Genomic DNA, 24,871 nt, shown 5'->3' with positions numbered 1-24,871 from the left:
ATACTGATAAAGTCATTTGTTTTTCCTTGCGGTAAATGAATAATTGAATACAACATATGAAGTTGTCCACAGTTCACAAAATCCTACACAACAAATAAACTTTATGGATATTGGCTCATTTCATCAGATTTTTTTCAGTCCACTTTGCACATGATGATGTGGACCACAGATTATTAAAGCTCATGCCAAATACAACATTTTAGTATTTTAGGTGCAACAAGATTCCTTGTTTTTATTATGATCTAAGATTGGAAACACGCAATGGAATTCTGCAAAACAACATACAAATGAGGGACTATCTCACCTAGTGCAGCATTCCTGACCATCTCTTCCTGCTTGCCTTTCATGCGCGGATGCAAATGACACTTAGCATCCTTGATTTTGAAGGAAGCCTTTTGTTTGATTGGAGTAGTGACCGTCTCTAAAAGAAAGGGCAGGTGCTAAGCATCAAGGGAACCAACTAGGTCTGGGGAGAAGCTCTGAGGACTCAGGTGATCAAGCTTACCAACACAGGGATAGCTGCCATTACTGGACCTGGGTGGAGGCCCCTGCCGCCAGATTGGGGTCCCACAGCTAACTGTATAACTGTTGTCAGACTCTGTAAAGAGAAAGAAGATCAGTGGGAATCTGTGGTCAAATAGTTCTAAATGTTTGCCTGCATGGACCTGCATGTATTTGCAACTCTTGAAAGACTGGCCCAGGCCTGATCTTGTCCGCTAATCACATGGAAGAAGAAAGTTCCAGGAACCCATTACAATATTATTTTGATTACTTGCATTAAGAAAGGATAAACAATGCTCCAAAGAATCCCCATGAAGTAAAAGTACATCAAAGGAGTCTAGCTGATGCCAGAGACTGAATAGTTTGAACAAATTCCCAAGGCCTGGGGAGTGGGGAGGGCATACATGAGTCAAATCACACAAGCCCATTAGAGAGTGTGAGCCAAAAATAAAAGTATGATGTACAACTAATATCTGTTTACAGGAACAGTGTTTCCAAAATTCTCCAGCCAGCTTGGTGAATGCTGGCTAGGGGATTTTGGGAACAGTGATCAAGAGATAACCTTCCCAAGCTCTGAGAAGCAATGCTGACTTGCAAAGAAACAGTACACTTATTCAATACTTCATGAGCATGGGTACTGAAAGCCAATAAAACACTCCTGGTCTTTCCTTTTGGGGTAATATGAGTGGAATGAGGAAGGCATTCTCTTTCCTGTGTAATATAAAACCATATCAAACCCTATATAGTATTAAACCTTGGGGATCAGGAGAATATTGAACAAGAAGGTCCTTCTCCATAAAGAGAAGAGGCAAGGGCAGGCCCAAGATTACATTGGGAGGTGACCCAGCTAGCTAAATTGGATCACAGAGACTCCCATGTAGCTGACATTTCTCAGGTATAAGTGATCAGAAGTGTACTATATGAACAAACTTTAAGAAATATTAAAACAGTTGTGCAACCCAAGAGCAAATAAAGGCTGCCTACAATTTATCCTATCTTTCTTGGTAACGAGCTACACTGAACTCCTGGAGGAAACTTCACTATACACACTGTCCATGCTTGTAGGGGTCTTCATATTAAGTAAGATCCAAAGATACTAGATAGGGAAAAGTATTTGCCCACTCCCTGCAAGTATTTAGTAGGAAAAAGCGATAACAACCAACCTCCCAATGTTGAGCCCCTATTCCTTAAGAATAGTCTCTGTCCTCCTCCAGGATCAAAGGTGACTTTGATGAAGTGTTAACAAAAGAATTACTTAGTGATGGTGGTAGGAGCAGCCATACTGAGCAGCTATAGCAGCAGCAGTGCTGTATGCAATCTCTTGAGTGCATCTGGGAGTTACACACCATCTTAATTTCCAACTATGTCCTTGGGTGCAGCATTGCTAAATGACTCTGGGGCAAATTAAAATGGTGGGCAGCTGCCAATGTCAGCTGCCTACAATTAGCGGTTGGCTCAACTATGGCTTTGGCAGCTTCCAAAAGAAGAGAAATAATGGTGTTGGCCCTGCATGTTATTTATGCTCTTTTGCTAACACAGCAGGATTAACATCAGTTCATGAACCTGTCTTCTGTCTAATGTTCTTGCCATTGATGGCTAGCCATTACCGAATCATGTATCTTTTTCTGGAGTTTGAATCCATGTCCTAATCTCGAGAGCAATGTTTGTCAAACTCTCCTCCTCCAGGTGTTTTGGACTTCAGATCCTGGAAATCTGTCAGTTTACCAGCTGTTAGGAATTGTGGTAACTGAAGTCCAAAACACCTGGAGGAGCAGAGTTTGAAAAAGGCCCGGGGGTCGGATACGGCCCTCCAAGGTCATTTACCCGGCCCTTGCTCAGGGTCAACCTAAATCTGAAATGACTTGAAAGCACACAACAACAACAACAACAACAACAACAACAACAATCCTATTTCATCAGCCAAAAGTAGGCCCATCGAAATACTAATAAGCTTATATTTATTAAAATTGTTCTTCATTTTAATTATTGTATTGTTTTAAAGTGTTTTTTGCACTACAAATAAGGTATGTGCAGTGTGCATAGGAATTCATTCATTTTTTTCAAATTATAATCTGGCCCTCCAACAGTTTGAGGGATTGTTACCTGGCCCTCTGTTTAAAAAGTTTGTGGACCCCTGTTTTAGAGCATCAGAAAACAAGCTGGTTTCTTTCTCAATATGACATCATTTCAAATAGTTAAACATGGCTGTCATGCCCCCTTCTAAATCTTTTCCTATTTTAATCGCCCTGCTCTGAACACATTCCAGCTTGTCAATATCCTGCTTGAATTGTAGTGCCCACAGAAATCAAACTAGGAAACCCTCTGAGGGCGATTCCAGACAGCACCCAAATTTGTACCAAAACAGGTTTTAAAAACCCACCTTGTGTGAATTATTGTCCACCCCCCAAAAACCGTGCTGGTCACCAGGATGACACCCAGCCACCCCAACCCCCCCCCCCCCCCAAAGTTCTTAAAATTAGAAATAACTTAGCCAGCCGCCATTAAGATATTCCTGGAGTCCTCCTGGCACATAGAAAAGATGCACTAGGAGACGAGGAGGGCAAGGAGGAAAATCACTCCTACTCAGCCTCCTGATGCGTCATTTCTATGCACCAGGAGGACTGCAGGAATACCTTAATGGTGGCCAGCTAAGTTATTTCTTCTTTTAAGGGCTTTGGAGGGGTGCCCTCTTGGTTTTCCAGGCTTATGGGGCCCAAAAAACTAAGAAGGCTGTGCGGATTGAGCCCTTGGGTCACGTGATGCGGTCTTCAGGCCCAGTCCATACTTGGCCCACATCTGATAAGGCCTGGATCTTACTAAAGATCCGGGTCTTACCAGGTATCCAATTAATTTGGAACAAAGAGGGTTTATCTGCTTTGTCCCAAATTAATTTGCTTTTACTGGAGGCATCATTTGGACGCGTCCAGTAAAAGTGTGACAGGCCCTGCATTTTGGGGCCTGTCTGGAAGGTCTCTGAGATAGGTTCCTTGTAAAGTGGCATCCTCCACATGATTTCAATTTTTGTCAACTCTATCTACCACGGTGAAGGGTTAGGAATGTTCAGCACACTAAGACTACCAAGCCCAGGATGACGGCTTTGGAAACTAATGTGGAAGTAAGTCAGAGACTGGGTGGAATAAAAGGAAATGACTGCAGGACAAGGAAGTGAGGCTGCATATAACAATAGAAAAATGGGAGCTATTGGAGCAAGGTCCAGAGCATGTGTGTGCATGTGCAAAGAATTAAAAAGTAGGTGGCAAAGTGTCAGGAGGCCTCATCATGATTCAGTGCCAGGAGTATTGTGGAACTTAAGAGATTTTAACACCTGAAGTGATTGAAGGAGAAAGATTTGTGCCCTTACCGGGCAAAAAGCGAGCCTTGGAGGCACAGGTGAGAGAGCAGCTGTCCCTCTTTCCATTCTTGTTGCAGGACAATGTGGCTCTTGGCGGTATTGCACTGGCTAAGCATATCACCATCTCTGGAAGAGGAGGAGAAAAAGCATCAATTAACATGCATGAGGTAGACTCTGCCACTGAGATGAGGGCCACACCTCATTCTCCAGCAGAAAAAAACCAACAAGATTATTGTCTTCACTTGGCTCAGCTCTGAGTTTTGGCAACAAGTTGTGTGCTTGTGTTACTCTGGGTGTTTTGGCTTACTACTGATTCAAGAAGGCATTCAGTCTATAAATCTAAATTATCAGTACTGGGCCACAACTTGCAGAATCATTTAAAAAGATCCGAATGGTAGAATTTTTGGATAGAATTTCTGTGGCACAAACGTCTTGAGATTTCCACTTACTATATTTTAAGAAGAGCGTGGTTCTAAATTTTATAGTGTGTTATCGAAGAAAAATGTGAAAACATACAAGATGTTTCTGCTAAAAAAGAAGGCATGGTTCTATGTTTTATTGTGTGATATCAAAGAAAAAAAATGAGAATTTCCAAGCGATTTCTATGAAAGAGATGGTTTCCTATGGTGGTTACCTGCTCCATTCCCATTTTCCTTGGAAAGAAATCATTTGCAGGCTAAGATGCATTTCACCTCTAGGGGGCAGCATGGCGCCAGTCCTTTTCTATACTCACCTATACAATCTTTTTTATTCCAATGCAGTTTGCACCCAGCAGGGCATGTGCACTCATAACTGCCAGGAGTGTTTATACAGCCGAACTTGCAGCCTCCTCGGTTGATGCTACATTCGTCAATATCTGCAGGAATGTAATTAACAAACAATTAATCAGACACATTGCACATAAGGAATGTACAGAGAGAAACCATCCATTCTTTTATGTCTGGACCTAGATCCGTAAGTTTAACTAATATACCAGCAAAATTGAGGGTCCCAAAAACTATTTTAAAAATGTATTCTGGTTTTAAAGGAATTTGGCATTCTCAATCCAAAAATGACCGCAGATTTGTTCCATCACATACAGTTTTTTCACAAATTGCTATGTTGCAAGATGTGACTGAAGAAAATTAGTATTGAAATTAATGAAAGAACTGTGTGTGCTATAACATTTTATTCTCTTTTTTAAAAAATATCAGCACCCAAATGTATATTGAAAACAGTTACAAAGTTGAAAAAATGTTTTTGCATCACATGCCTGTATAGTGGAGCAAAAAGAATTACATGTTGAGATTTTTTTTTTTGAATAAAGGTTTAGTGGGATTGATGGTAAGCAATGAATTCCTGCCACTACCCTTGCCATTTGAGCAAGGCACTATCATCTCAATTAATTAATTATGTTTGCTCTGCCCACAGTGTACATGATATATTATATCATAAGCAGAAGAGACAAGTTTTGCTTCCAAGGTGTTGACATATTTGTCAAGAGGAAGAGGGCAGGAAAAGACAAGGCGAGTAAAGGATGAATGCGAAGAAATGCAGCTACAGATAATGAATTATGAAATGTAATTAAGAAAAACTAGGAAAGAATTCCTCATGCAGTAGCATTTGAACTGTTGAACAGATGTGCATCCTACAGTTCACTGTGGCCACGGTTTTGCCCCATGGGTTTCCCTCCTTTCAAAGTACTGTTTCCCATATGCTATAATTCCTTTTCATTAGTTATCTTGGTGACATATGGGTCTCAGTGGGGCTCTACATCAAGCATATCAATGCGTTATATAGCATTTGAATATGGGTTTGTTTTCTGTGGAGCTGCAGACCTTAGCATACATATACAGCAAGGGTGTGAATTTGTGTCCCTCCAGATGTTGGACTCTGAGAGCTGTCATCTCTTGTCAGCATAGTTAATGGAGAGGTTTGACAGAAGCTGTAGTCCAACATCTGGATAGCCCCATATTGCTCTCCCTGAGGTAGAAGTTTGTGCTTATTGTTGCTATTCTGCTCTCATATAACCCTTTCTCTCTGTCCTTTTTTTGCCACCAATACTACATGGTAAACACACACATAATACAATAAGAATACTCAAGATATATCAATATTCTTTGTCAGATGTTTGCAACTGAAATAACTAGTGACTCAAACAGTGGTGCAACTATGCATCTTAGACCTCTGCACTTCAACTGGATTGTCCAGCTATTCGGGTTTTTATAATGAATATCAGACAAATAACTGAAATGCACAAAACCATTTTAGAGACTGGACTCCTATAACTGGGGGTGTGTCTTGAGAACATTTCAAACATCAACCATTCATTGCTGCACACAACTGAGTTCTATGCACATTTGTATTATTCTTCACACCTGGGCTCATCAATTTTAGACATTTTCAAAATAGTATCTAGATCAGTGGTTCTCAACCTGTGGGTCCCCAGATGTTTTGGCCTTCTAACAGGATGGGATTTTTGTGAGTTATAGACCAAACACCTGGGGAGCCACAGGTTGAGAACCACTGATCTAGATTAACTACAATCATGGTGTTTCAAACTGTTCTATTAATGCTAATCCTACCTTCATCCTGGGTCATGTAAACCTCCTTACCTAATCCTATTGAGTCTCTGCCTTCCATTACACAAAGCATTGGATTTGTACAGCACTTTAAAAAGACTGCTATACTTTATCATCCCAATCTTGGTTTTGATAGAAAAATATTTTTAGAAAATCCTATTGCTCTCACTTGATACAGAAAGGATCGTGGAAGAGTCACAACAGTGTGGGAATTTAATCTAGAGATCCAAGGAACACTGATGTTAAGCAGTGCTGTACTTTCATATCCAATACCCTTCACACTGATACATCTGAAAAAATCCACATTTCTCGGGTCCAATATCTGTGGCTTTTACAGCAAATGGTAACTGTATTTTTTACCAAGCCATCTTGCCAAAATTATCTCCTTTGCTCAAACTATTAAAAGTTGAAATTTGAGCATTTCGCACCCAAAGGGGGGTAGGCATATTCTGAAGACATTTGTTAAGGTACAGCACTGTTCTATGACAACAGAGCTACAATTAGTAAACACATTTCTATATTCATCTATACAGTGGTCACCATGGTGAGGGGGAAATGGAATAACCACTATTGTATACAAAGACATCAAACTACATCATCTCTGCTGATGCCAACAGAAAATAATAGATCATCAATGAGGAGCAAAATTACTTGCCAGACCCTCTAGAAAGTTATTTCAGGGATCAAGAGCTGAATGGAGAACAGAGGAGAAATGGAAAAGCCTAGTACTTGAAGTTCAAAAGGCAGCTGTGTCAGATACCCTGCCAATTTTGTCTCCTTTCAGCATTCTCCCAATCTTCTAGCATATAGAACCACAACCATGGAAATTCCACAGAAATCATGGAAATCAATGCTAAAGGTCTGGCCTGGAACCAGCAAACAATGAGAGAGAATGGATCAAAACAACCCATGAAAGCGCAGCATTGTTTTCAAAACCTCCACTTAGAAATGTTTCAGTCTTCCAAGATTTGCCAAAACACACTCCCACACAAAGGGGCACATTAAGGTCACAGCTTTGCTCCCAACTTCTTGAGAGTAGGTTGGGTGCTGACTCACATGGCATTGCCAAGGCATGCTTGGCTCTATGCCATCTTGTTCCTTTATATAACTCATTTTCTCCCATCCTAAGAATTGCCACACTCTCCTTGAAATCTAGTTCTTGAACTTCTTAGAAGGTGGCAGCTTCTTGCTTCTCAGAAATCTAGTATATTTTCTGAATAAAGCCACCCTACCTTAAAATTCAAGGACAGAAGCCTTGTTCTAAGTGAGAAGTAACAGTCTTCCCTTGAGGGTGGAAAAGGAGAGAGAGGTGGCATCATTTCATAAGAGTCACAGAAATGTTAGATAACAAACTGGTTCATCAATCAATAGATTTAAGTTAACGTTGTCTAACATTAAGCCTAATTGTGGAACTGCTTGTCATATTCCTCAGCTTCCCTCTTAAGTTCCATCCCTGGAGGAAAACAAAACTCCTGAAGCTTAGATTAATGTCCTAAAACAGCACTGAAATACAGGTTGGTGGTTTGGTGTCATATTTTATAGGATTCCTGTGCTGTTTTCAGTGTGAATCAGAGAATTGCAAAGACACTCTTAACGAATGCTCAGCAATCTATCTATATAAATAAAAATGTTCATTTGTGGGATTAACATAACTTAAAAACCTCTGGGTGAATTGACACCAAATTTGGACACAATACACCTAGCAGGCCAACGAGTTACCATCACTCATAAAAACACTAAAAAGCACAGCAGAAAAGACCTTAAAAGCCAAAAAAATAAAAATTACATTACAATGCATGTGCAAAACCACATATATACACACATACACAAATATATACACAAATATACACACACACATATATACACACAAAACACATATACTCAGACGGGGCCACAGCAACGCTTGGCAGGGGATGGCTAGTTGAATAAAAAAGGTAAAGTAGAAAGATAAGCATTCTGTAACTCTCTAGATTGTCATTGGACTATAATTCTCTTTAGCTCAAGCTAGAGCAACGAACAGTGAGATGTAGTGGAAACCGCAGTCCAATTACAGGTGGTTCCCGAGTTTAAACACCTGATTTACAAACGACTCATAGTTAAGAATGAGGGTGAGACAATAGGAATTTCCCCTAGGAAGGAAAATTCATCCTGAAAGAGTTATCATGGGGAAAAGGTATCTCCACTAAAGCTTTCTTACAAATCCTTGTTTTCTCAACAAGCTAAACTTTTTAAAATCCACAGGGAGAGAAAGTGATGTAAAATCTGAACAGGGGTACAGACAGTAAAACAAACACTGTGGGGGTGTTAACCCTTCCCTGTGCTATAGATACAGAAAGAGAGAGATAGAGATAGGAGTTATATTTTTAAAAATGTACCTGTTCTGACTTAGATACAAATTGAACTTAAAGACAAACCTTCAGAACCTCTCTTGTTCATAACATGGAGACTTCCTGTACATTTGGAGGTGTCATCACTCCTTTTATTCGAGTAAAGGCTCTTCTCTATGACAAACAAATAACCTAGTGCCAGCGCTTACCCAATCTTCTTAGTTTTCCCCTTTAAATGATTCCCAAGAATTAAGTTTCTAAAACCTCATCTAGTTACTAATCTAATTTCCTTAGTCACAGTATTCATATAGATATGATCTCTTATAAAATAAATAATTAAAATAAGAACAGCTGTTCTAAGGAAACTGGAAGGATTGGCTAGTTCAGAAAAATCTTACAGGGGTCAAGGTTTTGAAGGACTTCTCAGTGCCGGCAGCTTGTCAAGTCATAAGGGTCATGGAAAGGATTTGTGGTAGAGGAGGCAAAACTGAGAAAGGAGGTCAAAAATACCTTGGGATCAGAGGGACAGTCAGAGGAAGGTAGAAGAATCAAGGTTCATAAGGAAGTATGGTTGAAAGGGTGGCTCATCACGGAAGAGAAAGAAAGAAAGAAACAGGGAAAATCCCAGTCAGGGTTTCAGGACGGTATGTTCCCCTAAAATAGGGAGGACTGAGAGGTGAGGAGTGCTGCACATAAGGAAGCAGAAAAGAGGAAATTTCATGCAACTTTAGAACAATAATCATTGTTTGTGTAAAAGGGTGTGTAAAGGTGAGGAGGACAGAAATTAACACACTTTTCCGAAGTAACTGGGAAAATCTTTGGCTGCAGATGTCTCCTTTATAATCTAAGTTCTTATTCACTCCTTGGAGCCAAGAAAAGCAGAATGCAGAGAAGCCATAAGTGTACCACAGTATTTCAATCTTTTCTTTCCAAGCTTTGCAATCTTCCTCTGTCTTTGTTGCTTTCTTTTAAAACCAATTTATATTTGACTATATTCTCCTTCAAGCGCTCCTACCCAAATATAGCCTATGATGACAGCTCAGGCCCTGCCAGTGCCAAGCAAAGCAGTATTGCTGTCTTGTGTCACATACAATATTCCTGTTGATAAAACTCTCAAGACGATGCCTGCCTTCTTCAACAGGAGGTCACCACTTTTCAGCACTCCGGTTACTCTTTCCACTCACCCCCATTTTTGATGCATTATACAACCTGGTTCTTTTTCTGCTGTGCTATGACCTAGCTAGTTACTCCCCCTACACTTCTATAAGTAGTTGTCAAGTTTATTTCCTCCAGAGTTAATGTAGCATAACGGATACAATAAGACTGAAAGGTCTCTGTTCATGCAGTGTGTTCACTCAGGAGCTATGAAATGTTTTGATGGAGCCAGGCATGCTTTTGCACCAAATTTTGATTGACAAATGTTAAAGCTCTAGTACAGGGGTCCTCAAGCTAAGGCCCGAGGGCCACATACGGCCCTCGAAGGTCATTTACCCGGCCCTCGCTCAGGGTCAACCTAAGTCTGAAACAACTTGAAAACACACAACAACAACATCAATCCTATCTCATCAGCCAAAAGCAGGCCCACACTTCCCATTGAAATACTAATAAGTTTATATTTGTTAAAATTGTTCTTCATTTTAATTATTGTATTGTTTTAAAGTGTTTTTTGCATTACAAATAAGATATGAGCAGTGTCCATAGGAATTCATTCATGAGGTTTTTTTTCTTCAAATTATAATCTGACCCTCCAGCAGCTTGAAGGACTGTGACCTGGCCCTCTGTTTTAAAAGTTTGAGGACCCCCTGCTCTAGTATATACCAAAGTATATTGTGCAAATCCTAGGTCTGTCCCAATTTAACCCAAGATTATCCTAATCTTAGATCACAATATATGCCTCCATTTTGTGTAAGTGATATTCCTTATCACTTCATGTACAACTACCATGTGTCATATACTACCTGTAAAATGTGTCCTATAACTTTGAGATGTGTTTCTTATAAGAAATGATATACATAGGATTCCTAAATCATATAACATCTAAGAAAACAAGATGCTTAAACTATGCAAAGTCTATGGTAAGAGGCATAAGCCTAGAGTATGAAAGCCTACACTCTATGATAAGAGAATGTACTTAAACAATAAATGTGCTATGACAATCTTGTGATAATTTTTTTACTTTAATAAATATAGAAAATATTACAGGTTTATTATACTTTATCAAGAAGTCCAAAATCCAAAATACCGGTACTCCAAAATTGCCTACATGGGTGATAAGACAGTTATATCTTTGCTTTCCGATGTGTTAATGTACACAAACTTTATTCCATGCACAAAATTATTAAAATATGATATTAAATTAACTTCAGATTGTGTGTATAAAATGTATATGAAATTTAAATTATTTTCATGCTTAAGTTTGGATCCCATCTCCAAAATATCATGTTATGTATGTATATGTAAATACAGGTATTTTAAAAAAAATTCCAAATCTGAAACACTCCTGTTCTCTAACATTTCAGATAAGTTCACTCAACTTATAAAGCCACTTTAGAAAAAGAGAAAGACCACGTTACAGATGGATAAACAACCAAGCCAGGCCCTGGGTCTACAAGACTTGAGCTGATGATAAGCTAACCCCTGGGAACGTCATAATTAGTTTATAATGATGTGAGAACATCTAGGGGAAATAAGCCAGATATGTAACCCTAAAACAAACACTGAGTTATTTCTCTGATTTTTCAAGAGAGAAACACCAGATAGCCTGTCCCTGCTATATTCACATGTCGCAATAAACAGACTATGGACCTAACTGTCATGGTTTATTCAGCTACTTCTGAAGCAAGAAGGTCTGATTGATCAGCTTGTTGTGGTATTATACATTATCCTTAATAAGCCAGGATTCCCTTGAACTCCTACTTGCCAGGATGTCTGAACAGAGTCAATAACACCATGAATCCTATCACTATTGAAGGCCTTCAGGGGAATTGAAATAGTAGGAATGTAGTGATCATTCTCTCAGAGTCATTCAGCTTTCAACCTACCTCCCCCCAAACTACTAAGCACAGAAAGAAGGCTTCTTGAGTTTGCAGTCCCTTTAAATAGAATGCTTCTTATGTTTCTGGATTTAGTAATACTTCATTAGAAATGTGGGAATCTCCTGTACCCATGTAACCCTAACCTATAGCTAAAAAGTGCTGTGTGGCAAGCTGCTATTTCAGTACAATAACCCTTTATTTGCAGTACAATTAAAATTATATATCTACCCCATATTACAAAATATGCTGTACTTCTAGTGATGCCAAGAGAATCCATCTCTTTGTGATGTGAATTCTATACTCACACCTGTGATCCATACATAAGCTATGCCTATTATCATGTGAGAGACCGAACAAAATTGCATAAGCCACGAAAGCTTTGTCTCAAAACTACAGAGGTAATCTGTAATTGACAGCCACAGAACTTTAGCACACTTTGGATAGACATCAAATAAGAATCTAAACAATGTTTAAAAAGCTCTCTCTTCTGTGTCAACATTGGCCTATGAACAAAATGTTATTTCTGGTTACATTTCAAAACCCAGAAGTCTACAAATCTGCACTTATTTGATAGGGATGGTGAATTGAGCCCACTGGAATTTGTTTTCTGTTTCGTGTGCATGTTTGTGTATGCATAATTGCTGCAGTCTGTTTATCCATCTGCCTTAATCTGTGTAATCTAGGGCATTTTGGGAGACATAACTCTCTCTTGGATTTACCGTGGCAAGTTGCATTGCTGTAGCAACACGCTCCAACAAACCCCTTTACGCCTTCCATCTGCCTTTCCATTTTTCTTGCTGGCGCAACCCCAGACTCTCTCCCGCCTCCCCCTTCATAAAGGAACTGTAAAACTTTCTGAAGTTCTCCTCCTCTCTTCTCAAATGCAGTGCCAAAAACTCACAGTGAGGATTTCCACACTCCCATCCCATCCGACAAACACACATAGCTCCTGCCGCCTTGTTTACAGCTGCAGAGACAAATGTCTAGCCCGGCCATCCTCTGTCAAGAACAGCAGGCATCTTTTAGGGAACATCATTCATTTTATGTTCCCTAATTAGACAAATTAGGTGGAGGATACAAAAAACTTAACAGAACATTTCTACATATAATTCTTCACACATCTCAAGGAAGGGCAAATAAACTCCACAGCAGACACACTCATTAAGGGATTTGTTAGGTGAAGGCTATCTGGACTTTGGAAAACCAGCATTTTGGATCCATGTTCTCAGAATCCCCCAAGCAGTGTGGCCAGTTCTGTGAATTGTATTGCAAACTGTGACAGTTGCAATTCAAAAAAGTGATTTGCCCAAACTGTGAGATTGTCTGGCCAGGACCACCAAAATGAATTGTGGGAGAGTTCATTGACCCAATCAGGCTATGCAAGAAGAAGGTCACGGCTTTAGCCCCCAGTGCTTTCAGTCCAAAAGATCTCAATAAGACTACATCACATTTCTGTCCAAGAATCTAGGCACTGTTAGTAAAAGCAAATACTTCTAGACTATATAGCCCAATGTTATTGCTCAGTAGACAGCTTTATGCATTCATGTCTATTGTTGACTTGAGAGGAATCTAGAAAGTGTTTACACAGTCTATCTTCACAAGAAACATATTTGGTTTTTTTCTGGTTTAAAAGATTATCTCACTCAGATAGCAGTCCTGGGATACAGACACCAAATAATGATGGTACTTATATAGCCAACAACCTCTGTCCTGAAAGGTTCTCCATATCTGGACTTTTAGATTTTTACAGGCCTATGTTCATAACTTTGCTGACTGCATGACCACTGGTCATACTGGTATGACCTGTATCATTAAATCATATCATTCTAATGATGTCTTCACCATGGAAGCTGGGTTGGTGCAGTAATGTGTTATAAAACATCAGTTGCCTTACTTCACTATACCTTCTAAAGCAGTACAGAGTGCATCATCTGCTTGACTGCATGGGTGGCAATTTAACTCCAAGCTTTCTTGGATGAAGCTGATCATTCAGACCCTTTCTAATCCAAACTTTGGTGTGCTTTGATCACTTAATAATTTCAGGACCTAAACAGAATGAAGGCTAACTCAGTTGGTTCTGGGGGGGAGGGGGGGCTCTTATTGCTATTTGGCAACATCAGTCATGGAGAATTACGCCAGTTAAGGGCTTGAGGATACTGTCTCACTAAGGAACTGGTCCCACTGAGCTGAATACTTTTAGAGATTGATGCTAGTAAGAATTGCTCAACACTTTTACAACTGATCAGTGACTTTAACCAGTGATCTATTTTGTCTCCTATACTTTAAGACATCGCCATGAAGCCACTGGAAGAGGTCAGATGGAGTTTTTGTCTCATCAGTATATTGAAGATATCCATTTCTCTTTCTCTCTCTCCAGCTAATGTCTGATACTATTAGGCAGTAATAAACCAATCCAGGATTGGAAATATTTCAAGGCAGTACCTTATTATCCACAAGTAGACCACCCAGTCTTTTTGTATGTATCTCCTCCTTAAAAAATGGTACTTTTCCAAATACCAAGAAATCTTCAAAAATGCTATCAAAGGGCTACCAAAGAAAGTGTCACCCAAACTTCTCCCAGTCTGAAAATGATATGAAACAGAAAGAGGAAGCCATGTGATATCGCCAACAGCTTGCAGGGCACAGTCCATAGGAGGGTGTGGGGTGTCAATTGGCCAGCGCAGCTACACTAGAATCATAGAATTGGAAGAGACCTTGTGGATCATCCAGTCCAACCTCCTGCCAAGAAGCAGGAAAATACTAAACAATTTGGTGTCCATATATTTGAAATAATTCATCTCCTGTATAAACCACATCTTTGTTTTGTGATGTGTTTGAGATAATGTGCCAAATGTGCATCAAAGATTGGGCAAAGTTTTTTTTTTCTGTAGCAGCTTCTGCTCCAGAAAACATCATCCATGAAAATGTTGCATTGGCTTAGTCTATGTTTGTTTTAAATTGGCTGTTACCACAGTTTTGTTCCACTAAGACGTTGATGGTTTTAACAGCAACTAATCCTTCTCTCTAGTTTGTTTTTACAGTGTTCCTTCTCCTCACAATCTATGCTTTAATATTCTGACGGTTTAAAGTTTTAAAATTGTCCAACTCTTCCAGATTAGTGGAAAGAAACTAGTCATCTCACAACAGAGAGTCTTGATTATTACCAGTCAGTATCTCTATTTTTACATCTATTTGGAGCTTGGGGGGGGGGGGGGGGAGACACTGCAGCAAATAGTTGACCCAGAGTCATCCTGATGTCATGGCATTTTAGGTTACTAGTTCAATTACCATTCAAAGCTTGCCAATGCATTTGCTCATAAATGGCTCTGGATGGCACGCCTTCTTTGTTAAATGAATGATGTTCTTACAATAATAATATATTCTTTACTCTTCACTCCATTAAAGAAGAATGACCGAGAACCCAGCATGAATCACTAAACCATACAACTCCTTGGGGTTTTGTTTGTTTAATGTGATCTATTATGGAATTAAGAAACAGCAACTATATTTCTTACTGGGAAGGAAATACTGTTGCTGGTGCTAAAATTGTAACAGAATGTTCCATGAAAACAAAAATATTATCTTTTTTTAAAAAAAACTACAGCAAAAAATACAGTAGCCAACAACGTATTTTTTCTGCTTGCAGACCCTAGTGTATGTCTGAATGCCCTTTGGAAAAATTAATTCTATACATACGAATATTATTTTGTAACAGAAAGTATTTAGTCATATTTTGGGAGCAAATATTCTGGGAGTAACAAATATGGAGCCTATTTCTTGCTTCAATTTTTATCACTACCTTTTGGGTATTCCCCATTTTCTGCTCGGCCTAGAGTTAAAGATCCTTATGAAGAGACAACTAAGGGGTACATAATAATATAACATGGTGGATCCTACTGTTTCAAGGTAATAAAACATAAACTCTCTGAAACTGTTTCTGTCCATACCTGAAGATGAGAGACATGAAACCAAGACATCTGAATTGGTCCTCTGGGAGTCAGGGGCATTACACTTCAACTCAGACAAAAACGGGGACAGTACTAACAGGGAGAGGTGGATGGGTGAAAATTCAAAAAGAGACAGCCTGAAGCCTACAGATCCACAGTTGTCGTACTGATACCTCCGCAGTGGGTGAGTCCGTACAGCGTGTAGCCTTTGTGACACAAGCACTGGAAGCTCCCTGGTGTGTTTACACAGATGTGGTCACAGGTTCTGTCAAAGGAGCATTCATCGATATCTGGGGACAGGAAAAGAGAGCACATTTCAGCAACTAGGCAGCCTTCTCCTGAATGTTTGGGTTATTTTGCTACTTTACAAGTCACAAATTATGAAGCTTTATACATTGTTTAATGCCAATAGGACAATCTTTTTGTCAATGTCATTCTAATAGATCAATGAATAGATAGATTAATTGATCGATCAACAGACAGATAGAGGTCTAGCTACTGATATTGTCTCTTGTCATCCAGACTCCAAATGAGACTTCACAATAAAGTCAGCCCTCCACATTCATTGGGGTTGGGAATACATAATCCCTGTGAAAGCAAAAAACTGCAATAAAAATATTGCTGTTTTTTATCTGAGAAAACACCTCTTTAGAAATTTCTAGGTCTTCCAGCATGACTCTATGGCCCACTTCTGCTGGAAGGGGGCCACAGGATTACATTGGAGGACCTAGAGATTCCTGGAGAGGGGTTCTCTCTAGAAATCTCAAAGTCCTCCAACATGATGGGAGGAAGTAGACCATGGAATCACACTGGAGAAACTAGAGATTCCTAAAGAGAACATTTTAAATTAAGTCAGAACCATACCACTGTAATTACAACCAAGAACCCATATTCAAGATCTCTTTTCCTGTTTCAACACAGTTAACTCCATAGGATTGGTGTGAGGATAAAGTGGGGAAATTATGTCTGTTACTATTAACTCCTTGGAGAAAAGATGGGATAAAAATGGAAAGAAACAAAGAACCAAAAAAAGGAGTTCTCTATTTCCCTCATCTTTTCAATATATGGTAAGTGAAATAAGGATTGTAATTTAGGATAGTGATAGTGAGTATAGAATGGGGAGCTGGAAGAAAAATGATCATTATTTTCAGTTAATTAATCTAGTATGTAAAACTACAAACTTGGTTATGGGTCACAAGATTTATTTTTATTTATTGTGTCAGAAGTGAACCAAGGGTACAATTGTAATGTATTTAAAAACACAAACAAAGTTTAAAAACTTGCACTGTACTAAATGTCCTTTGACCAGTAGCTGGCCACTTGGAGTGCCCCTGGTGTTGTTGTAAGAAGGTCCTCCACTGTGCATGTGGAAGGGCTCAGACTGCATTGTAGTAAGTGGTCTATGGTTTGCTCATTCGCATGTCATGGACTCCACTTTGTAGCCCCATTTTTAAAGATTGGCTCTGCATCTCATGGTGCCAGAATGCAATCTGTTCAGCACCTTCCAAGTCGCTCAGTCTTCTGTGTGTCCAGGAGGGAGTCTCTCATTTGGTATCAGCCACTGATTGAAGTTCTGGGTTTTAGCCTGTCCCTTTTGCTCTCTCGCTTGCTGAGATGTTCCTGCGAGTATCTCTGTAGATCTTTGAAAGCTATTTCTTGATTTAAGGCATTGGCATGCTGGCTGACATCTGAACAGAGGATGGGCTGGAGATGTCACTGCCTTGGTCCTTTCATTATTGGATGCTACTTACCAATGGATGTCAGATGGTGCAATACAGACTAAACAGTATAATTTCTCCAGTGGTGTGGGGTGTAGACATCCTGTGATAATGTGGCATGCATCATTAAGAGGCACATGGTACAATGTGTTCCACACTGGGCATGCGTATTCAGCAGCAGAGTACCAAAGTGCAAGGGCAGCTGTCTTCGGGGTGTCTGGTTGTGATCCACAAGATCAAAGACCTACACATTAACCTCTTAGCATCTTATTAAGCAAGGCTATGACCTGGATCCCATGGGTCTCCCAAAAACTGAAAGAGCAGCAGAACTACTACAACTATGAAAAGTAAAGTATCTGCAAGTTTTCTGTATCGCATGTCCAGTCAAAAAAAGCCTCACCTCTAGCAGGAGTAAAACACAGGCCAACCTGGCAATTTTTACTAAAGGACACACCAAAGGCTCTCTACTTTTAATCTGAAGGGTTTTCATTGGGGCTGAGAAGCAGACTGCTTGCCACAGCCAACCTACTAGCTTCATGTTTATCCCATTAGTTTTATTAATTTAAGTTAACCAATCTCATTAAGAAAGAAAATTGCAAAGACTGAACCTGGATGGAGATGAAAGAGGTCGCAACACTCCCTGCCTCAACCCCCAACACACACCCAACTTCCCTTGGACCAGGCTCTCAGAAGTTAGAAGAAAACACCTGCACTAGATCACATGTCAACAGATGTCTGCCCCCACCAGCAGGCGGGCCGGCAAGGGAGACCGATGCAAATTCAAACAGAGAAGGAGGTGGTGCTGCATCCAGCTGCTCTCCCAAGCCAACACTCATTTTAAGGGTCATGAACTGGTGTCACGACTGTCAAGTGCATGGGCGCTAGCTAACGCTCTGAGTGTCTTCAAGATATTGCAAAGGGAGAGACATTCTATTCTCTTTTCACTCTGGGGCATGCTGAGAAAAAGGGTACGAAGATAGGATTACTGGAGCAGAGTGGTATTAGATGCTACTGAGATTTGCAGGCTGTTGAAGGAGACCTCGCCCCCCATCAGGCCTCTGGTGGTCTTTGATTTTATTGGATTTACTTTTTGTGCAACTATTATTAAAGTTTTATTATGTTTGTTTTGAGCTGTAATTACTTAAGGTTATACTTTTTTATGAGGCTGTTCTTAATTGTTTTTCTGCAAGATACCTTGAGGGCTTTCACAGAGAAAAGGCAGGCATCTAAATTTACGTCAATAAAACAGAATGATTGTGTTACAGCATGGAAGAACTGGTTTCTAATTCTTTCCATGTTCAGAGAAAAGGACCAATGTGAAGGTACTGGCCTTTCCTTTCCTTCTTTCTCTTGCACTGTTTCTCTCTATTTTTTAACCTTTGCCAAAACAACCAGTGTTCTGTGAAGTACAAATAGGAATCAATCTTTGAATTTCTTTTATTATCATCTGCACTATTTTACACTGACAGTTTTGAAAGCTGTCGAACTCCAACTGCGCATTTTCTGTTTGAACTACAATCTGAGGTTTTTCGAAGAATAGAATGTATCAAATATGTTGCCCAGTGTCATGTTCATACGTGCCTTCTGCAAGATTTTTAGCAGCATATGTTCTCAAATTTTCACATTTATCACAAGGTTTTTTAAAAATGTCAACCTTTCCCAAATTTTGCATTTCCACTTCCCAGATAATATAGGGCAGGCTTGGGCAAACTTTGGCCCTCCAGGTGTTTTGGACTTCAACTCCCACCATTCCTAACAACTTCAGGAAGGGGGCTGAGGCTGTTAGGAATGGTGGGAGTTGAAGTCCAAAACACCTAGAGGGCCCAAGTTTGCCCAGTCATGATATAGAAGCTCCCTTTCTCAATGTATACAGTTATGAAATTTTGAATAATAACACCCCACATTCCCTACTTGTATTATCTGCCACCCACTTCACCTTCTAGATGCAACAAAGACCTCTCTACATTTTTAATCAAGAGGAGGGCGACTAAAATGATCAAGGGTCTGGAGAACAAGCCCTATGAGGAGCGGCTTAAAGAGCTGGGCATGTTTAGCCTGTAGAGGAGAAGGCTGAGAGGAGACTTGATGGCTATGTATTAATATTTGAGGAGAAGTCATAGGGTAAAAATAAGTAAAGTATAGAAGAATACAGATTCTATGCACTGAAAGCACCATCTGAAACAGGACTTATAAAAAAAAAACAACTACCCAGCAAATCCACACAGCAGTAACTTCTCATACTTAATAACTACATATCAAGTTACAATATAAGATTAACTTATCCTTCAGTATGAGATTTAACTTGCTCAACTAAGAAAATGTGTTTCATAAGCAACTATAACAAGATGATTATAGGACGCAAGCTTTTTTCTGCTGCCCTGAAGACTAGGACGTGGAACAATGTCTTCAAACTACAGGAGATTCCACCTGGATATTACAGGAAAGAAAATTCCTGACTGTGAGAGCTGTTCAGCAGTGGAACTCTCTGCCCCGGTGTGTGGTGGAAGCTCTTTTTTTGGAGGCTTTTAAACAGAGGCTGGGTGGCCATCTGCCAGGGGTGCTTTGAATGTGCTTCTTGGCAGGGGATTGTGCTGAATGCCCCACGAGGTCTCTTCCAACTCTATGATTCTAAGTCAGGGCCTTAATTTTATATTTTTCCATTAATCATATTTCTAGTATCTGAATATACACCAGTATTAATTATATTTATATACATTAATTTTGTTCTTGAATTATTAAATGTCTGGAACTACATGTTGTGAGCTAAATAAACACAAGGTTCCTTAAGCTGAGTTCAAGGGGCCCACTGAAAAAAGTGGTGGTGGACATGTATAGTACTTGTATGAAGGGGTATTTTCTTTTATCTGCCCCGAATTATTCAGCCTATCAAAGAGGGAGAAAACTTTCTCTTAGTCATACCTAATAGTATATTGTTCTGTCATGCCTGGGGAGCTGAATTACCCCCTTTCCAAGCTAAATAACCTGAAATGTTAGCTTTTTCACAAGCAAATTGATTCAGTCTTTTTATCATTTAGGTTGCCCTTTGCTGCACCTTTTCCAGATCTCTAACATGTTTTCCTAGATGAGATGACTAGACCTATACACAGTATTCCAAATGTTGCCAAATCATAGATTTGTAGAAAGGTTTACTTTTTTACTTCATTTTCTAATTGTGGGCAACATCATCTTCCCTTTTTAAAAACTTCTTAAAAATCAAGCTGTCCAACCCAATCTCAAGATTGTTTTGATCAAGCACTTCCCGCTTAAAGAAGGTGCTGTACTTCCTTGAAAATGCTGCTTCACAACTTCTGGACTTGGATGCATATGTTTGTCTTGCTGTGAAGGGGCTCAAAAGATTTGCTACATGAAATTAGAAACAGACATGCAGCAAACTCAAAACTATGGGAACAAACCGAAATCCAAAATCTGACAAAATAATTGATCCAGTGCTTAGGTCTGCACCACTTCTCTTTTAGAGTAAGCAGAGCTCGGAAAGCATTAGTCTCAATGCTAATTCATTACCAGAAATCCAGCAATCAATCAATTGGCATTAAATATTTGATTAATTTACTACATTAATTATTAATGACATATTGGTGAGGCACTGGCTTTCAAATTTAAAAGTAAAAGATTGAAATTCAGTTTTGAAAATTGAAGTAATTGAAAATAGCTGCATGTGACTATTCCAAAATTTCTCTCCAAAGTAACAAATGAAAAGGGCAGGCTGCTTCCCTATAACTGTAGTTCTTTAAGTGGTCATCTGTAAACTTACGCAAATCTGTACCTACGCAATACATTGTTTGGAATCTTCTAGAATTGTTACATAGGTATTTTGGCAGTCCACATTTCATGTAAATATCCCAAGTGTTTCCTCCCTAAACCCTCATCTTCCTGGATGCTAGTGCAGCCACCTGAGGATGAAAAGAAAAGGAAGAGACAACGGTGGGAGGATGGGCAGGTGTGTGTGTGTGAGTTCACAGATGACCACTTCAAGAAATACTCTTTCAGGTAAGTAAATTGTCCTCCTTCTTTGTGGGCTCTATTTATTTATTTCCTGCATTTATATACCACCTTTCTCAGCCCTGGGGGGAACTCAAGGTGGTTTACAACATACTAATGGCAAAAATTCAATGCCCACAAACAGTACACAAAGAAATCATAATAACTAATTATGACATATAGCTATGAACTTAAAATCAATTAAAATCCTTAAACATAAGGCATACATAAAATTTAAACATTCAGACAAAGAATATAGTCATTTAGTATTAACATTAAAATGACTCAAGCAATTTGGAGTGTCATGCAACAGAAGAAAACAACACAGCTATCCAAAATCATAGGAACATAGAATCATAGAGTTGGAAGAGACCTTGTGGGCCATCCAGTCCAACCCCCTGCAAAGAAGCAGGAAAATCACATTCAAGGCACCCCTGACAGATGGCCATCCAGTCTCTGTTTAAAGGTCTCCAAAGAAGGAGACTCCACCACAGTTCAGGGCAGAGAGTTCCACTGCTGAACAACCCTCAAAGTTAGGAAGTTCTTCCTCATGTTCAGGTTGAATCTCCTTTCTTGTAGTTTGAAGCCACTATACCGTGTCCTAGTCTCCAGGGCAACAGAAAACAAGCTTGCTCCCTCCTCCCTATGACTTCCTCTCACATATTTACACATGGCCATCATGTCTCCTCTCAGCCTTCTCTTCTGCAGGCTAAACAGGCCCAGCTCTTTAAGTCGCCCCGCATAGGGCTTGTTCTCCAGACCCTTGATCATTTTAGTTGTCCTCCTCTGGGCACATCCCAGCTTGTTGACATCTCCTTTCAATTGCGGTGCCCAGAATTGGACACAGTATTCCAGGTGTGGAATACAAATATAGCATCAACACTGAATCTTGAATCTATTCTAGGCCTGTGATTGTGTAGCCACCCTGCATACAGCCTCCAAAGGCATGCCCTTTAGAAAGACAAATGTTGCAGCCTTAGTCCTGGGAGAATGGCTACATACATGGAGTGAGGTGTGTGTGCTTTCCTAGCCAGTTCATAAACCAGATGAATTGCAGATTACACCCACTTTGAAAAGTGCTGCAAGCCCAAACATGACGAAATTTGCTGAGAGTGACAATGAAGAGGTGACTATGAATGTGACAGAAAGTAAGTCATTTGCAAAGCAGTCTTTCTCAAACATGTCTAAGGTGTTACTCGGTAGAATCTTGAGGCAGTTTACAATATTGTTGTGGCTTGAACTTCTCTCCCGATAATCCCTTCTTTGAGGAATGAAGAAGCTGTCTGACTCCTCCAAGGCTGTATTGATAACCCGAAGACTAATGATAGCAAGAGCAGGAAAAAGTAGAGTGACCAATCTGAGTGTTAGATGGGAGCCCAAACTTCTTGTTAGTATTGCATGTTTTGTGTTCATTCGATTTATCATATCTTTGGGCATTGAAAAGACCTCCCTCATCAAAGAGAAGGCTAAATTGGAATAGTGTAACCACTTCTATTGCTGAATGGTGAACAGTGGTGATTTGTTGGCCAGTCGGATTTAAGCTTCTGTTTGTAAAACAGAGGTAATTTTATGATTTTCATCTGATAATTTGTCCCTGTATGGGGGGATATTTTCTCCTATAAGAGCTGTTGATATGCCTCCCCCCCCCCCCAATATATGCTGTACAGTTAGATATAAGGAAAATGGCTGTAGAGTAGAACTTTCTTCCTATGGTATCAGCTAGGATTGAATGAAGACATCTTGGATTGGCCACATCAGCTATTATTGAATTAGCATTATTCAGCCATTCTGGAAAAAAAAACCCAATAACCATACATAGATTCTCAGACATGGATAGGGCAGATGAAGATACAGACCATGACTTCCTTGATTCCTAAAGCAAATAAGGAAGAATCAGGAGCAAAGCAGGAGCATGGACTTAGATTTGTTCCCTATGAAAAATTGGATGGTCAACCAACATTGTTGCTCGTTTACTTGCCAAATCAAGTGCCTTAGCCATACACAGCATTTTGTTAGCAAAATGCCATATACCATCAGTAGGAGAAGCTGGGTCATACTCTGAGCAGTAGTTTTGGAAATCACCACCATAACGCTTAGGTAACAATTCTAGAAGGTTCCAAATGTTGCACCGTATAAGCAGATATGATCCCATTTGTGTGTTACTGAGGCAACAATAAAGGATAACAAAATAAGATCAAGTGTTATAGAACACATTGGTGTGATTTAATTATTTAAATAAACATCTTTAAAATCATTGTTATTTTTTTTAAAAAATGCATTAGCAGCACAACATTATTTTAACATATTACTTCCAAGTTCTAAGCAAAATGCTTAGATCTTTACATGGAAAAAATAGTCACATGATTCTTTTCAACATGACACTGAAAAGATTTTACCTTGACACGTCCTTTCATTGATCAACAGCTTATATCCCTTCTTACAACTGCATTCAAAACTGCCCACTGTGTTCCTGCAGATGTGGTCACAGCCGCCATTGTTCAATCTACATTCATCAATATCTAGGACCAGGAAATAGAAAACAGAACAAAAGAGACTTAGCCAAGATAATGAAGTGTGAGGAAATGTAAATAGCTGAATTAGTCACCAAAATATCACCAAAGAATAATTTGGCAAGGAAAAGTAAAATGTTGGGTAATGAGGGATTAAGGAAAAGCCGATTAAACATCAAATTATGTTATAATTTTATAAATTAAACACCAAAACATCATGTTTTATAACAAATCAACAGAAAAAGCAGTTCAATACATGGTAACGTTATGTAGTAATTACTGTATTTATGAATTTAGCACCAAAACATTGCAATGTATTGAAACAGCTGTGGATCCAGGCAGGAGGCAGACTGCATTGGATAATACAGAACGTTGGATAAGCAAAGGCTGGATAAGCGAGACTCTACTATATATGCTTATTTTGATAGACATATGTGCCTAAACAAACTGCTTCATTCACAGAGTTCAAACAATGTTGTCTTCCTTTTGTAAACTTCCTATATTTTATCAGCACTTCTTCTACCTTGTTTTTTCCCCCCGCTCATTCAGGAGACAAAGATGAAATAAACGCTTTAACAGTTTTGCTTGGTAGCAATGGGACTCTTCCATTTTTTAGGTCTGAACAATAATTATGCCAATACTGTATGTAAATAACAGTTTTGGGTGAGAGTGTGGCTTGTATCTTTGACATTTTGATAACCCAGAATGGGTTGAAGACTTCAGAGATATTTTATTCACAAACTGGAGTTTCCAAACCTACATATATTTATGATTCATGCTTTTATCTGGGAATTTCTTCAGAATTGATGTCTTGATACCACCTTCCCACAGAATACTTAGTTGTTAATAAACACACCAATATAGACAAGCATTGATAGTAAACATAAACATATGTTATTTATTTACATTTTAACAGAATGA

At 39.4% G+C, this 24,871-nt stretch overlaps 1 protein-coding gene across 5 annotated transcripts in view; it reads right to left on the bottom strand.

Moving 5' to 3' along the window:
* SCUBE3 (signal peptide, CUB domain and EGF like domain containing 3) overlaps window positions 1–24,871 on the bottom strand; it is a 143,533-nt gene that overhangs the window by 14,041 nt on the left and 104,621 nt on the right. For all 5 annotated transcript variants that reach the window (XM_060773095.2, XM_060773091.2, XM_060773092.2 and 2 more), the window contains 6 exons: window positions 23,837–23,959; window positions 15,897–16,013; window positions 4,587–4,709; window positions 3,863–3,979; window positions 506–598; window positions 305–421 (listed from right to left, as the gene is read on the bottom strand). In XM_060773095.2, the coding sequence (XP_060629078.1) occupies window positions 305–421; window positions 506–598; window positions 3,863–3,979; window positions 4,587–4,709; window positions 15,897–16,013; window positions 23,837–23,959 (690 nt within the window). The remainder of the gene's footprint in view (window positions 1–304; window positions 422–505; window positions 599–3,862; window positions 3,980–4,586; window positions 4,710–15,896; window positions 16,014–23,836; window positions 23,960–24,871) is intronic.

This window comes from Anolis sagrei, chromosome 4, assembly GCF_037176765.1.
Source record: "Anolis sagrei isolate rAnoSag1 chromosome 4, rAnoSag1.mat, whole genome shotgun sequence".
Classification (NCBI taxonomy): domain Eukaryota; kingdom Metazoa; phylum Chordata; class Lepidosauria; order Squamata; family Dactyloidae; genus Anolis; species Anolis sagrei.
Note: the sequence above shows the minus strand (reverse complement) of the source record. Positions and strands in the feature narration are given on the sequence as shown.